This window comes from Sorex fumeus, unplaced genomic scaffold (genome assembly GCF_029834395.1).
Source record: "Sorex fumeus unplaced genomic scaffold, SorFum_2.1 ptg000013l, whole genome shotgun sequence".
Taxonomy (NCBI): Eukaryota; Metazoa; Chordata; class Mammalia; order Eulipotyphla; family Soricidae; genus Sorex; species Sorex fumeus.
The window spans coordinates 27320807-27337435 of record NW_026606070.1 but is presented as its reverse complement, the minus strand read 5'-3'; the positions used below and the strand labels follow the sequence as shown (position 1 = coordinate 27337435).

At 40.3% G+C, this 16629-nt stretch overlaps 1 protein-coding gene across 1 annotated transcript in view; it reads left to right on the top strand.

The window, feature by feature from the left end:
* POLR2B (RNA polymerase II subunit B) overlaps positions 1–16629 on the top strand; it is a 38806-nt gene that overhangs the window by 5576 nt on the left and 16601 nt on the right. The window contains exons 3-16 of the mRNA XM_056111245.1: positions 752–902; positions 2002–2114; positions 2237–2456; positions 3037–3195; positions 4761–4925; positions 6538–6734; positions 6897–7016; positions 8513–8699; positions 11515–11658; positions 11840–11979; positions 12673–12784; positions 15662–15816; positions 15975–16173; positions 16437–16605. Coding sequence (XP_055967220.1) covers positions 752–902; positions 2002–2114; positions 2237–2456; positions 3037–3195; positions 4761–4925; positions 6538–6734; positions 6897–7016; positions 8513–8699; positions 11515–11658; positions 11840–11979; positions 12673–12784; positions 15662–15816; positions 15975–16173; positions 16437–16605 — 2231 coding nt within the window. The remainder of the gene's footprint in view (positions 1–751; positions 903–2001; positions 2115–2236; positions 2457–3036; positions 3196–4760; positions 4926–6537; positions 6735–6896; positions 7017–8512; positions 8700–11514; positions 11659–11839; positions 11980–12672; positions 12785–15661; positions 15817–15974; positions 16174–16436; positions 16606–16629) is intronic.

The following is a 16629-nucleotide window of genomic DNA, read 5'->3' as shown; positions in this document are numbered from 1 at the left end:
TGCCCATGTCTATAGCGGTACATGGTGGGAGTGGTGTATAGTGACAAGGGATCAAACCCAGGACTTTGAGCATGCAAGAACAAGAGTTCTGGCTTTTCACATGATCTCATTTTTTTTTTTTTAAGCATCTGTTAGTAGTTTCTGTTATGTAACTTATCCTCACCTCACCCAGGTAGAACTATTTTTTTTTTCTTTTGTTTTTTTGGGTGACACTGGGTGGTGCTCAGGTCTCTCTCCTGATTCTATTTAGGTATCACTTCTGGTGGTGCTTGGGGGACTGTATGTGTTGCTGGGTGGCTGTGTGCAAGACAGGTGCCCTCCCTGTTGCTGTGCTCTCCATCCTCTAGAACTAATAGTCTTTAAAATGGAAATTCTTACACATTTTCATATTTCAATCATCAGTATAGTCATCCACTTTTATTCAAATAAGAGTTCTTTTATTCATGCTGCATTTTTAAGGTTTCTTTTCTTTTTTTTTCCTGACACTTTTTCAGGAAATACTTCAAGGAGGTTATGTTTTGCTTTAGTGTTTTATCCCTAAGTCTTGTTATCCCAGACTTACTATGTTCTACAAGAAAAGTGTTCCTCATTTCATCCCTGTTTTGAGACTTCATGGTAGTTTGTGCAGTGGTGGGTGTAAAGTGCTTGGTATTAATGACTTTTTGTTGTGTTTAATTTATATTGACTTAAATAGGAAATGTGCTAGAAAACACCAGTGTTACAATTAATTCTGAACTCATTATTTTCCCAGTTCCTATTTTGATGAGAAAGGCTTGGTCAGACAACAGCTGGATTCTTTTGATGAGTTTATTCAGATGTCTGTTCAAAGAATTGTGGAAGATGCTCCACCCATAGACCTACAAGCAGAAGCTCAGCATGCCAGCGGAGAAGTGGAAGAACCGGTAGGACAGTTATTCTAATAAGAGTGTGGCATAAGTGAAAGGAGAGTTGGTTTGAAAATTCAGTCCTCTCACCTACCTTTACAGGCGCAGATGTGTTGAGCAGTATACTTAGAGCATCTTCACTTAGCTCAAGGAGAGCCACAGTGATAGATCAGTGTATGCAGGAGGTCCAGGGTTTTGCCAGGAGTGAATTCCCCAAGCCCTGAGTTGGAAATGGACCCTGATCTTATCAAAGTGTGGCCCCAAAGTAAGAAAAAGAAAAAAAACCACAAAATATCAGTTCATGGCTTATTCTTGTTTTTCAATTTTGGCTCTTGGGCCACACCTGGCAGTGCTTGTGGCTTATTCCTGCCTCTGTGCTCAGGGATCACACCTGGTGGTACTGGGGACCATATGGGGTGCCAGGGATTGAATCTGGATCAGCTGTGATAAGTGTGCTACCCCTTGTATTATATCTCTGGCCCTTATTCTTGCCAATGGAAAGGTACATTAAAAAAATTGGGCGGGGGGGCCACACCCAACAGTGTTCTAGGGTGAGAACATGCATGCTTGGGATTGAGGCCAGGCCTGCAGGCACAGCCCCGCATGTCCTCCCTTACCTGGGCTGTGGACTGACCTCTAGTTCTCAGTTGGAAGTTCTCAGTAATTATTTGATAAGTTTTTTTTTAATATGTTTTATTGAAGAATTAGATTTGTTTTTTCCTGTGTTTTTGTTTCTTAGGTTTTGTAAAGTTTGAATGGTCTGAATTATTACTTTTGTTTTCTGGTTACTTTGTACTTTTGACCCTAATCAAGGAGAGGGCATATGAAATTTATGTAATGCAAGTCCATTTTAGCTGCTTGATACAAACTCGGAGCATAAGATACCTCTACTCTTTTAGTATATTGTCTCTTTTTTGTCTTTTACTTTAAGATAGCTAAGTATAAAATTTGGCATCGGTGGAGTTTGGGTACTGATTTTAGAGAGTCCTTGATGGTAAAATGGGCTAATTGTTTAGTTTATAGAACTTCTGTTCAAAGAGTTAATACTGACTGGGATTATGAAAACTTGTATTGGAAAGATGATTTACTCATTTCACATTCCTTGTTTTTATTTCAGCCAAGATACTTGTTGAAGTTTGAGCAGATCTACCTCTCCAAACCCACCCATTGGGAAAGAGATGGTGCTCCCTCACCGATGATGCCAAATGAGGCCAGATTAAGAAATCTCACGTAAGGGATAATTTTTCTAGTGCCTGATAATGAAATGCTGTTCAGAAAACAGTTCTAAACAGTTGAAGTTTTAGCAAGTACCATACTATTAACTCACTTGCAGTCTGCTTTTACGTTTAAAGGTACTCTGCTCCACTTTATGTTGATATAACAAAAACAGTAATTAAAGAAGGTGAAGAACAACTTCAGACTCAACATCAGAAAACTTTTATAGGAAAAATTCCAATTATGCTGCGTTCAACGTACTGTCTATTGAATGGCTTAACAGATCGTGATCTTTGTGAATTAAATGAATGTCCTTTAGATCCTGGTGGCTATTTCATTATTAATGGATCAGAAAAGGTATAGTATTATTTCTTTTAATCACAAAGTCAGAAATGATATTTAAATTATGAAAGCTGAAATTAAATAGTAAACTTTTATGCAGACTAATTTGGAAATGCGGGCTGGAGAGATAGCACAGCGGGTAGGGCATTTGCCTTGCATGCGGCCGACCTGGGTTCGATTCCCAGCATCCCATATGGTCCCCTGAGCACTGCCAGAAGTAACTCCTGAGTGCAGAGCCAAGAGTAACCCCTGTGCATCGCCAGGTGTGACCCAAAAAGAAAAAAAGAAAAAAAAGAAAAGAAAAACAAATAATTTGGAAATGCGAGTTGAATCATTTAGGGAATGATGGCTAACTTTATATATGTTAAATGTTTGCTGTGTACTGAAACTGTGTACTGGAAGTTGGGTCAGTCGTATGAATTTTGTCTATTTTTTTTTTTTGAAGAATTTATGCAAAATGGAGTTTGAAATTCTAGAACTAAGGAGTCAGTGAGGATCAGTCAGTCACTTGGGATCACATTAGTATGTAGATTTTACTCATTTTGCTTCAAAACTTGTGGGTTTTTCTGACTTAACATTTTTACTTTTCTTATAGGTTCTGATTGCTCAAGAGAAAATGGCAACAAACACAGTCTATGTTTTTGCCAAAAAGGATTCAAAATATGCCTACACAGGAGAATGTAGGTCATGTCTGGAGAATTCTTCCCGTCCCACCAGCACTATTTGGGTCAGCATGTTGGCAAGAGGAGGACAGGTACGGATTGGATCTGACACTATTGGGTTTATTCCTTTGTTTTAATTCTGTCACGTAAACAGACTTCATTCTTAGAAAAGGCTTTCTGAACCATTTTATCAGTGTGATGCATTTCATTGTTTATTGATGGGTGTATAACATTACTCTAGTAGCAATGTTTTAGGTTCTCTGAGTCTGGAACCCAGGTATTGCTTCTATTAGTAGGCTGCAGTCAAGGTGTTTGTCCGGGAAGCAGACACAGACTCGTTCACGTGGTGTTGGGAAGATTCAGAGCATCATGAGCTATTGACTGTCTCAGTTCCTTGCTAACTTACTGACTAGAAGTCTCTCTCAGTTTTGAAGAATTAAAATGTTTATTATTTGTAAATGGAAGGGTGGGATGGGTTCCAAATGCAAATCTTGGGAAAAGGGTTCAAGAAAGATATTATGTGCATTTTAGTAGGTTGTGAGAAAAGTTGACCTGAATTCTGGAGGACAAAGATATTCGGGCGATAGTCATGGCAACTGTGGCAAAACAAATAAGGGTTCAGAAGGGAAAACTGGGTTTAATAAAAGGTTTGAAAATGAGACAACAATCAAAGCTTTCTCTTTGGAGCTTCTAAATGATACAGTAGAGAACTTATTTATTTATTTATTTAGACTTTTTTGGGTCACACCCAGTGATGCTCGGGGGTTACTCCTGCCTTTGCACTTAGGAACTATTCCTGTTGGTGCTTGGGGGACCATATGGGATGCCGAGGATTGAACCCGGGTCGGCCGTGTGCAAGGCAGACGCCCTACCCACTGTGCTATCGCTCCAGTCCCATAGTGGAGAACTTCTACAATTTATTTTTAGAACCCAGTGAATACATTTTTATTTATTTACTTATTTTTAGTGAAGCAAGATAGTTTTTATTGAATAAAAATTGCTTAGATGTCATAGGGGAGAAAGAGGAGCTACATGTTCAAGGGAGAACATGGGGCAGGCCCAGTAAATTCATTTTTAGACAGTAAGATTTTTGTGCTTTTTATTCCTTGATTGCTGAGACTTGACCATGACCATGACCTTGAACTCATAAGTGGAAGACATGCAGTTACCACTGAGCCATCTCGCCAGCTTTTATGTGCTATTCTTACAAGTTTTTCCTTTTGGGGACCACACCTGCTGATGCTTGGGGGATCATGCAGTGCAAGGGATTGAACCTGGGGTTCCTGCACGCAGAGGTTGCACTCAGCCAATGAGTTACATCTCTCCAACTTCTTCAGTGGTTTTTAAGAGCAACCCAGGAGGTATATAGAACATGGGGGTATACTTCATGTGAAGTAATATGTACTAATGGTTCTCATGTTTTAAAGTGTGGGTGTGTGCGCTGGAGTGATAGTATAATGAGTAGGGCATTTTTCTCGCACACAGACGACTCAGGTTCAATTTCTGGCATCCCATATGGTTCCCTGACTCCTCCAGGAGCAATTCCTGAGTGCAGAGTCAGGAATAACCCCTGAGTGCCACTGGATGTAGTCAGAAAAAGAAAAATAGGTATGATTCTTTGTGTACACTAATGATGTACTTTTTTTTCCTTTCCTAGGGTGCGAAAAAGAGTGCTATTGGTCAGCGCATTGTGGCAACTTTACCGTATATCAAGCAAGAAGTTCCCATTATTATTGTGTTTAGAGCATTAGGTTTTGTGTCTGACAGAGATATTTTAGAGCATATTATTTATGATTTTGAAGATCCAGAGATGATGGAAATGGTAATGTGAACGCAAAATGAATATGTAGTGTTTATAAAAGGTTTAAAGTTACTAATGTGCCGGAGAGATAGTGGGCAGGGTTCTTTCCTCGCATGCGGCCAGTCCCTGTTTGATCCTGGCATCCCCATATGGCCCCCTGAGCATCACCAGGGGTAGTAACTGATTTTTAGCCAGGAATAACCCCTGCGCATCGCCAGTTGTGGCCCCAAAACCAGAAGAAAAGAAAAAGTTACCAACAATTGAAAATATTAATGCATCTGCCATATTGCTGGTAGTGGAAAACTGCTATGAAACTCATTTAGCTGTCAAAAGTCTCATGCCACTTACTGCTTTAGAGAACACCTTCTAGTCTGCCTGGGCCTCTTTCCTAGTTGATGCTGGCATGTAATAAACTTGAAAACTAGAGGTAGCCAGAGTTCTATGATAGGGAGAAATGGTATTTAGGACAAACTTAAAAGCATGCCACTATGCTATAATGCAGTTGAGAGAGAAAATGAGTAGTTGATAATGTCTTTTTTGTTCTTTTGTTTTCTGAGTTTTGGTTCACACCCAGCAGTGCTGCAGACTTAATTCTTGGCTCTGCACTCAGGAGTTACTCCTGGCAAGCTGGGGGACCCTATGGAAGGCCAGGTAGCGAACCCAGTCAGCCACACTCAAGGCAGATCTTTACACGTGCTGTACTCCAACCCCTGTGTAGCATCTGTTTGTAAACTTGTCATTTTGAAATAATTTCAAACTTTCAAAAATTAGACCTCTGGCACTTTATTCATTTGTAGTTAGTAAATTGTTCAGTTTTGGGGCCATATTGGTTTGTGTTCAGGGGTTCCTCCTGGTGGTGCTCTGTGACCAGGGGTTGAACCCAGACCTCCTTCGTGTAAAGCATGCACTCCAGCCTATTGAGTTCTCTCTTCGGCCCCTGCAACTTAGTAAATTTTAATTTGATTGTTCTAGCTAATTTTAGTTCTTTATTTTTTTTTTCCTTTCTTTATTTATTGCTTTTTGGGTCACACCCAGCAATGCACAGGGGTTACTCCTGGCTCTGTGCTCAGGAATTATCCGTGGCGGTGCTCGGGACCATATGGGATGCTGGGAATCGAACTGGGGTCGGCCACATGCAAGGCGAATGCCCTACCCGCTGTGCTATTGCTCCAGCCCCTAATTTTAGTTCTTTAGAAGCCATTGTTCATTAAAGTGTAAAAAAACACCAACACCGTGGATTTTGCCAGAAATACCTGAATCTCTAAAGCTGTCTCTACATTTGCTCTTTGTGGTCTTTCTTGAACCCCACCCACTCTTTCTTTCTCTCATATTCCCTCCACCCCACAGCCATTGGAGGAGATCTGGTTCTAAGTATTATTTATTCATTAGATTCCATCTGGTATAAGAAAATAAGAAAACAGGAAAACTCAAAGAGGGAAAAGAGGAGAGCCAGAGGAAAGAAAGTATGGGGTTGGAATGATAGTACAGTGGGTAGCGCATTAAAAAAATGTCTTTGTTTCAAATTGTTATGTTAGCTTTTATTAAATTATTTTACATATTTGATAAGTTAGGTGACATTGACTTCATTTGAGGTGAAATAATTTGAATATAACATATATAAATTATCTTTTAGGTTAAGCCTTCTCTTGATGAAGCTTTTGTCATTCAAGAGCAGAATGTTGCACTTAATTTTATTGGCTCAAGAGGGGCAAAACCTGGTGTTACTAAAGAAAAAAGAATTAAATATGCTAAAGAAGTCTTACAAAAAGAAATGCTTCCTCATGTTGGTGTCAGTGATTTTTGTGAAACCAAAAAAGCCTATTTCTTGGGGTAGGTTGAAATTTATTGTTTTAAGTTCTTTAAGTTCTACAGTTTTAAAAGTTGTTTTTAAAGCTAAAAACATCCCAAATAACATTTAAGATATATGGATGGAGGAGCCCCCAACCAGTGTGTATTCTTTTTCACTTTCTTTTTTCTCCTCTTGATTTTTAGGTACATGGTTCACAGGCTGCTTCTAGCAGCTTTGGGTAGAAGAGAGTTGGATGACAGAGATCACTACGGAAACAAAAGACTGGATCTTGCCGGGCCTCTACTTGCATTTTTATTTAGAGGGTAAGGAACTCTAGAATGAAGTTTTCATTAAAGTGCGGAGACTCACTTTAGATTGACTGAAGAGATTAACCTATCTTTTTTGTTTGTTTTGGGCCCCACCCAGCAGTGCTCAGGACTTACTTCTGGCTCTTCCTTAGGAATCACTCCTGGCGGGGCTTGAGGGACAATATAGGGTGGTGGGGATTGAACCCGGGTCAGCTGCATGCAAGGCAAACGCCCTACCACTAAAGGAGCACTCTAGCTGAGACTAACCTATCTTGGCCTCCAGACTTAGCAGACTTTTTGTCATTCATTTAATTATGCTTCATGTGTGAGAATTTTAAGTTTGTGAAGAGTTTATCATTTGATTACATTTGTTCCTCTGTTAATTTTATAAGGGTGTTCAAGAAGATTTAATTGTGACCTTAACTTTCTAAGTGATACTGACTGTTGATTCTGTTTTTGGTTTATAATAATATGCAAAACTGAAGAAAAGTTTATAAAGCTATTAGTATATAATATGGGGTTTTATGATTTCATGTTATTCTTGATTTATTTTTAGTTTCTTCTTACACTCTGTGTTGAACATAGTTAATTTTAATGGGCCTGGAGATAGCACAGGGTTCAGAGGGGAGCATGCTTTCCATTTAACCTCGCACTGTTGGGTGGAACCTGGTGGTCTCTGATCACTGCTATGGTGACCCTGGTGGTCCCTGGCACCATCGGGCCCAAGAAATGCCTCATTCTTCAGCGCTTACGTTCCGCCATTTGGGCATCACTGGGAGTCGCACCAGGATCCCCATGAAATTGCTTAAGAAGTAATCACTTCCCCAAAAAAGTTTTGGTATTTGGACCACATCTGGTGGCACTCAATGGTTGCTGTTAGCACTGTTCAGGGAACCATATGGTACTGGGAATCAGCTGTGGTTGACTAATATTCAAGGCACGAACTTAGCCCCTGTACTATATCTCCAGACCCCAAAAAGCTATTTTTAAAGGAATAAAATTTATAGCTAATTTAGTACAAAAATGAGAGTATTAGCAGTATTTTATACATGTTCTGGTATTTATAATGTTACAGATTAGTATTTTTGTCTTGTTATCACTGCTCTAAGGAACTTTCTTTTTTTTGACATTTCCACCTTTTTTCCCCCTCTTTTTTCTTTTTTTTTGGGTCATACCTGGTGATACTCAGTATTCCTGTCTCTGCACTCAGGAAATTACTCCTGGCGGTGATCAGGGACCATATGGGTTGCCAGGGATTGAACCCTGGTTGACTGCGTGCAAGGCAAACACCCTACCTGCTGTACTGTCGATCTGGCCCCTTGAAATTTCCACTTTAGTTGCTCTCTTTTATATGTTTATATACTGTATGTGGATCTGCATTTTATATATAAGAGATGCAAAGACCCCCTTCCCTCTATCCCAACCTCTTCTACTTCCCTGTGGACAGAATTTGTTTATTTTGAGACTGCATGTTGAGACTTTATTTAAGATACTACTTTTTTATTTGGCAGTATGTTTAAGAATTTGCTTAAAGAAGTGCGGATCTATGCACAGAAGTTTATTGACCGAGGAAAGGATTTTAACTTGGAGTTGGCAATTAAAACAAGGATTATATCTGATGGCCTAAAATACTCCTTAGCTACTGGAAACTGGGGTGACCAAAAGAAAGCTCATCAAGCTAGAGCTGGAGTGTCTCAGGTAAGAAGGTATAATCAAGCCCAAAAGGAGAGAGAGAAAAAGAAGAAAAATGCTTGCATAGAGACAGGCTGGTAGGGGGAGATGGGGGACTCTGGGGGTCATTGGTGGTGGGAAATGTATCCCTGTGGAGGGAGGGTTGTTGGAACATTATATGACTGAAACCCAATCATGAACAGATTTATAACTATCTAACTCACGGTGATTTAATAAAAAAGCAAACAAAAAGTATTTAAAAAAAAAGGCTAGATGGGGGAAGTTTTAAAGGAAAAGGAGATTTTCTTGTTCACTGTGATTTTTTTTTTTTCTTCTCACTTTTTTACACTTAGGTCAAATGTAAAATCCTGCAGGTTTTAAATTAGGAAAATGAAACAAACTTAAGTTAGATCTTAGCTTTACTAAGAGAGATTTAAAAAGTTTGGTTTGCTCTAACTTGAGATGATTAATAAATTAGAATAGCTGCTTTGGAGATAAAATAGGCCATGTTAGTAAAATTGTAATGACTTAAAGGCTGTGTGTTAGATACTGATTCAGAAATAAATGGGCTCCGTTTTTCTTTATGAAAATATAGTATGGATTTGCAACTTTTGTTTGTTTCGTTTTGTTCTTGGGCCATACCCAGAGGTAGAGGTGCTCACTTCTTTTTTTTTTCTACTAAGAAATAACTATGCAATATAAGTTAAAGGTAAAGGTAAAGGCCCTCCCGTTGATCGTCGATTTGCTCGAGCGGGCCCAGTAACGTCTCCATTGGAGACTTTGTTGTTACTGTGTTTGGCATATCAAATACTCTCGGTAGCTTGCCGGGCTCTCCGAGAGGGGCGGAGGAATCGAACTCGGGTCGGCCATGTTGGCCGCTTGTAAGGCGAACGCCCTACCCGCTGTGCTATCGCTCCAGCCCATGCAATATAAATCACACAAAATTATAGACATTAGTCATTTAACAACTTCAATGATAAAGTTCAAACAATAAATTTTCCAACGGCCAATATTTTAAGGACACTTAAGAATTCAAATTTTCACTTAGCTCATCATAGCAGTTTACTTTCCAACAAGTTATTTCTACAAATCATAATTTAATTACACTAAATTTTGAGTACTCAAATAGGATACCACTTCTGATGGGCTTTGGGGATGCTGAAGGCAGAACCTGGGTCTGCTAAGTGCAAGGCAGCACCCTACATACTGTATATTGATCTCATCCTAGGATTTTAAACTTCTGAGCTAAGTCCTAGTAATGTATCACAAATTGAAAATACTGGAATTTGATGGGGCTGGAGTGATAGCACAGCGGGTAGGGCGTTTGTCTTGCACGTGGCCGACCTGGGTTCGATTCCCAGCATTCCATATGGTTCCCTGAGCACCGCCAGGAGTAACTCCTGAGTGCAGAGCCAGGAATAACCCCTGTGCATCGCCGGTGTGACCCAAAAAGCAAAAAAAGAAAAAAGTACTGGAATTTGAGAATCCATTTAATATATATAATCTACTCGGTGAACATCACTTAGTTGTTTACCTTAAATGTGTTCAGTTTGGGGCCAGAGAGAGAGTACAATGGACAAAGTGCTTGCCTTGCTTGCAGCTTACCCAGGTTCAATCCCCAGATCCCATAAGAACTCCAAGCCCACCAGGAATGATTCCTAAGTACAGAGCCAAGAGTAAGCCCTGAGCACTACTGGGTGTGACTCCAGCCATCCTGCAGATATGTCAGATTGCTCTATTTACAACATGGCACCAGTTGAGTAGGAGCCTCTGTCTTTTTGAGACCCTGACCTCCTGATCTTTTGATAGAATTTTCCTTGACAGGAGACCTAGGAAGAGAGGAGGGAGGTTTGGGTTTCAGTAGGATGGAAGGAAGGTAGAGATTGGCTATTTAGAATTTTGAGCTTGTTTTGTTTCCTTAATATTTCTTTTTTGTGGCGGGGGGGCTACACTTGGCAATGCTCAGGGGTTACTCCTGGCTCTGTACTCAGGAATTACTCCTGGCGGTGCTCAGGGACCATTGGGGTGCTGGGGATATATCCTAGGTTGGTTGTGTGCAAGGCAAGTGCCTTACTATCTCTCCACTCTGTCCTTTATATTCCTCTTCCTTCCTTGTAAATACTACTTTGCTTTGATACTTTCCTATAAATATCAGATCCTCATGGAGGGAGTCAGAGGCCTAGCCCTAAAGAAACTTAATAGGTGGTCCTGGGTTATGGCTTAGTGGTTGAATACTTGCCTTACTTGCCTTCGGTTTGATTACAGCATTGCTGGAAACAAACAGAAACAGGGCCAAAGGGATAGTACAGGAAGTAAGGCACGCCTTGCATGTGGCCACAAAGGCTGTGTCCCTGGTTCATATCCCTGACACCACATACAGTGAGCAGTAGGGTCATTCCTGAGTATTGCCAGTTGTGGCAGAACCCCTCCATCCACTGCAAGTTATATGCAGTGTTGTCTGCTGTGGTTAAAGAAATGAGAGTTGGTAGCATTTAACACCGCGTGCCTAATGTATGTCAAGTACTGTTTTAAGTCCTTGGGATAGAGCAGAAAACAGAACAACTAGAAATTTTCTACCCTGTGCTTATGACTGGATACAGAACATAAACACAGCATGTTAGTACTGTACATATTAGCCAGTCCTGTGATCTTGGTCAGATAAATTATGGGGATTACCAAGGTTATCCAGGGAAAGCATGGAAAAAGGGCTGAAAGCAGTTTTTCATGTACACAAAAAGACTATTTTGTACATAAATATATGAATTGGTTTCATTTGAGCATTTGCCAACAACGTGATTGTGTAGAAATGCCCAGAGTTTAAAGCTTTGCTGTTGTTTTCTAGGTGTTAAACCGCCTGACTTTTGCATCTACTCTTTCTCACCTGCGCCGTCTAAATTCTCCTATTGGCAGAGATGGCAAGCTAGCAAAACCAAGACAGCTGCACAATACGTTGTGGGGAATGGTGTGTCCTGCTGAGACGCCAGAGGTAATGCATTAGAATTCACGTCCAGGACAAAGATTCTGCCAATAATTACATAGGTGTTATTTAGAATTAAGATACAGCTTGCTGTTGTGTTACAAGAAAGTAAATCTTGAAGGAAAAGTCCCCAGAGAAAAAACCTTTTATAGGCATGTTCACTCATGTGTAATATTTTGTTTATTCTTAGGGCCATGCTGTAGGACTTGTGAAGAATCTGGCCTTGATGGCTTATATTTCAGTTGGATCTCAGCCTTCTCCAATTTTGGAATTTTTAGAAGAATGGAGTATGGAAAACTTAGAAGAAATTTCTCCTGCAGCTATTGCTGAGTGTGTACAGATATCATTTCTTAAAAAATATAAAAGCTATTCTTAGAAAAGATGAAGTCATGAAATTTACATACAAGTGGTACAATATGGAAAGTATCATGCTAAGCGAAATGAGTCAGAAAGAGAGGGATAGACATAGAAAGATTGCATTCATCTGGGGGATATAAAGTAACAAAGTATGAGATTAATACCCAAGAATAGCTGAGATCAGCACCAGGAGGATTACTCCATAACTTAGAGGCCAGCCGGGTATCCTAGAGGAAAGGGCTATTCAGATAGGGAAGGGAGCACCAAATAAAGGATGTTTGGAGGATCCTCCCAGGAGGGGAGATGCATGTCGAAAGTAGACTATGGACTGAACATGTTTGCCACTCAATGCCTCTTTTGCAGACCACAACACCCAAAAGGAGAGAGAGAACACAGGGGATTGCCCTGCCACAGAGACGGGGGGGATGGGGGGATGGGGGTGGGAGGGATATTATCCATGGTGGTGGAAAATGGGCACTGGTGGAGGGATGGGTATCTGATCATTGTATAATTGAAACCAAAGCACAAAAAATTGTAAATCTACAACTTTAAAAAAAATAAAATAAAATAAAGGGGAAAAAAATATATATAAAAGCTATTGTTAATCTTTGCTGAAGCTCTGTAGAGAATTATTAAATGCAAAATACTTTTGGTTTTGCATTTCAGTGCAACCAAGATTTTTGTTAACGGCTGCTGGGTTGGAATACATAAAGATCCTGAACAACTTATGAACACTCTTAGGAAATTGCGGCGTCAGATGGATATCATTGTGTCTGAAGTAAGAGTTTTTAACAAAAGGAGCGTGATATATGTGATTTATTTTTTTGGGGAGAGGGGGCCCGGGAGCATACCCTCTGGTGCTCAGGGTTCACTCCTGGTGGGGCTTGAGGAACCACATGTAGAGTGCGGATTGAACCCAGGTCAGCTGTGTGCAAGGCAAGCACCTTCCCTGTTGTACTATAGTTCTAGGACAGATAGGTGATTTTTTTTTTTTTTGCTTTTTGGGCCATACCTGGCAATGCTCAGGGGTCACTCCTGGCTCTTCACTCAGAAATTACTCCTGGCAGTGCTTGGGGGACCTTATGGAATGCCGGGGATTGAACCCAGGTTGGCCAGGTTGGCCAAGGCAAGCGCCCTCCCCACTGTACTATTGCTCTGGCCCGTGATATTTGTGATTTCTAAGTTTACATCTTGGTTAGTGAAAATTTTCTTTTGCTATGGAGGCTCTTTGATGCTGGGAATTAAACCCAGGGTCCTTTGCTTGCCAGAGTTTGTTCCAGCCCTCTGATCTGTGTCCCTGGATCTGTACGTTATCTTTGTATTGGCTTCTTTTAACCAGCTTCCCTTGAATGCTGACATAGATTATTAAAAGTCTAAGTGATGTTTTGATTTTAAGCTAATTTAATTGTAAGGTATTTCTTTAATGCTTAGATATGTGCTTTTAATTTGACATATAGTTAGTAGATTATATTTTAGAATTCAGCGGCTCTTTTTGTAAAGCTGACAGTGCTTTTAAAAGGGAAATAATAATATGATTTCTTCTTTACCTGACTGCTGAGAGTCAGTTGGAAGATGTGATATACCTCTCATAGATTCTCTTATGTAGGTGAATTGCTCATTATGTAGGTGAATGATATTTTTTAGTCATTAAAATATATGATAAGTTTCATTACTTCCCCAGTGGACCTTTTGGTTTTTGATATTGTGATCACAGTTGAGCTTTTGATTCTCTCTGATATACATCTCAGGACCGTTTGGGTGGAAATGGGTTCAAAGAGGGACTGTAATACACTTCTGTTTGTAGTTTGAAGTTGCCCCTTTTCACTTAGCCGAGCAGAGAATTCTTAGGCTTGGTCTTCCCTTGGCAGGTAGGCCTTAGGGTATTACCAGGGTGTATTTTCAGATTGATGGAGGAGGTTTCCTGCTTGCTCTTCTGTGGTGTTCATGAGGGTAGGGATAAGGGCCAGGGAGGGATACCGTCACATGCGGTGCTCACCTTTGGTTACAGTGCTCAGACTTCCTTGGCTGCAGTGTGGCACGAAGCGGCCACAGAGACAGCAGTGCTGCCAGGCTGTGGTTGGTGCCTGTGAGCAGCATTAGGGGTCCAGCTCACTGCCTCATGTTTGCACGGCAGGCGCTGTTAGCCACCCAGCCATCCCAGAGGCCTGTTGGTTAGGACATTGTGTGGGCATACATTTCCTGTAAAGGACCAGGTAGTAAATATTGTAGACTTTATCATATACTTGCAGGTATATATTCAACTGCTGCTGGGGTGTAAAGCAACATTGATAATAGTTAATAAAATAGTTAATACATTTTTTTTCAATTATTAAAAAAAAGCAGATGGGGAGCTAGAGCAATAGTACAGTGGGTAAATCTCTTGCACATGGTCATGAAGGAGCCCTAACTTTATATATCAAAAAAGTAGATGGCCGCTTCGTGCCACACTGCAGCCAAGGAAGTCTGCCTATTAATTTTACTGATACATTCAAAATATGAATTAAGCATAGTACAAAAATATTAACATTTATGTTTAGAGGACTTTGGGTGCACAGATATAATAATTCTCCTAAGTAGTTCTTGTGGGATCTGGGTGCCATTCCCATTAGTAGTTGGCCAGTTAGCCCCAATGATGTGATGCTGTTCAGGCCTGACAGTGCGGGAGGATACCAGTACTCACCCAGCAGTGTGGTATGTATGTGTGTGTCTTTGTGTGTGTGTGTGTGTGTGTGTGTGTGTGTGTGTAGATGGGGAGAGGGATTGGTCGTGTAGTGTCAGCTTGCACCTCTGGGCCTCCCTGAGCACTGAGCTATCTGCTGGCCTCTAACATAAAAGTTATTAATGAGCTACTTTTTTAAAAATGGTATTATCTTTGAAATCCAGTGGGTAATTTATACTTACTAGCCTGTCTCAGTTCCGAATGGCCACATTTCAAGTGCTTCATAGTGATATGTGACAAATAGCTACAACTGTATTGGACAGCTAGACTGCTACGCATTTGATTGATAGGTGACTGGTGAGTATGAGAAGTCGGGCTTACTAACTGGGAAAGTATGATCAAGGCTAAGTGGTACTGATTGGTTACAGGAAAATGACAGTGAAGCGTACCTAGTTCCAAACAGACTAAAGAAAAATGTTAGTGTTTATTATATGAAAATAGATTACTTTTATTTTATATTTTAATTTATTTATATTTTTAATACATGTTATTTTCAGCACTATAATTCCAAGATTAGTATTTCCTTAAAAAAAGTATAAAAACAAAAGAAAATAGAAAAATGAAAACAGAAGAGGTAAAACATTGCTAAGTCTTTGTATGTAGAACAATGGTAAACTTAAGACTTGTCCATTTAATTTGCTGTTGCAGAATTTTATTAGTTTTATTATATTTTAGTTATAATGACATGGAGAAAATAGAAGCTTATGCAGCTGTTGTCTTTATGTACATTAGGTTTCTTTTTCTTTTTCCTTTTTTTGTTTGTGGGGAACCATGCCCAGCAGTGCTCAGGGCTTACTCCTGGCTCTGCACTCAGGAATCACTCCTGGTGGTGCTCTAAGGGACTGTAGGGAATGCCAGGGATCGAACCTGGGTTGATTGCATGCAAGGCAAGTGCCTTACCTGTTGTCCTGTCTCTCCGTTCCCTCTGTATATTAGGTTTCTATGATCAGAGATATTCGAGAGAGGGAGATCCGAATCTATACAGATGCTGGCCGCATTTGTCGACCACTTCTGATCGTGGAAAAACAAAAACTACTTTTGAAGAAGAGACACATTGACCAGTTGAAGGAGAGGGAATATAACAACTACAGGTAAGAAGGAACTTGCAGCCTGCTGCAGATTACACCCCTTTTGTGGTCCTAGGATTCTGAGCCAGAGAGCTGGTGCGATTGCTCTTGGCCATATGGGTTGTGCTGGGAGTCAAACTTGCATCCTTACGCTTGGAAGTCAGTATAATCATCCTTTTTAGTTGGCAGGATCTTGTGGCCAGTGGGGTAGTAGAATACATTGATACTCTTGAAGAAGAAACAGTGATGCTCGCTATGACTCCAGATGATTTACAAGAGAAGGAAGTCGCTTACTGTTCCACTTATACTCACTGTGAGATCCATCCATCCATGATTCTTGGTGTCTGCGCGTCTATTATTCCCTTTCCTGATCATAACCAGGTTGGTAACAACTTTCCACTTCTGGTTTGTGATGAATTTAGAGAAGTAGAATAAAAATTAGAGATTATTCTGTCATCTCTTCTTAGAGAAAGGCTTGTAATTAGAAGGCTCTGGCCTCCCACAGAGTTTGAAATGCTTAATTGTGGTGCTTCACAGTTAAGAGACTTAATTGACTCTTCCAAATGGATGTCACTTATGTTTTCAGTTTTACTCCATAACCGGTTGATTTATTCACTGACTCTTCTTTTCATTTTTGCCTTAAGTCCCCTAGAAACACTTACCAGTCTGCTATGGGTAAGCAGGCCATGGGAGTTTATATCACCAATTTCCATGTTCGTATGGATACCTTGGCCCATGTTCTTTATTATCCCCAAAAACCTCTTGTGACAACACGGTCTATGGAATATCTGCGATTCAGAGAGTTGCCAGCAGGTATGTTCAGTTTTAATTCTATGT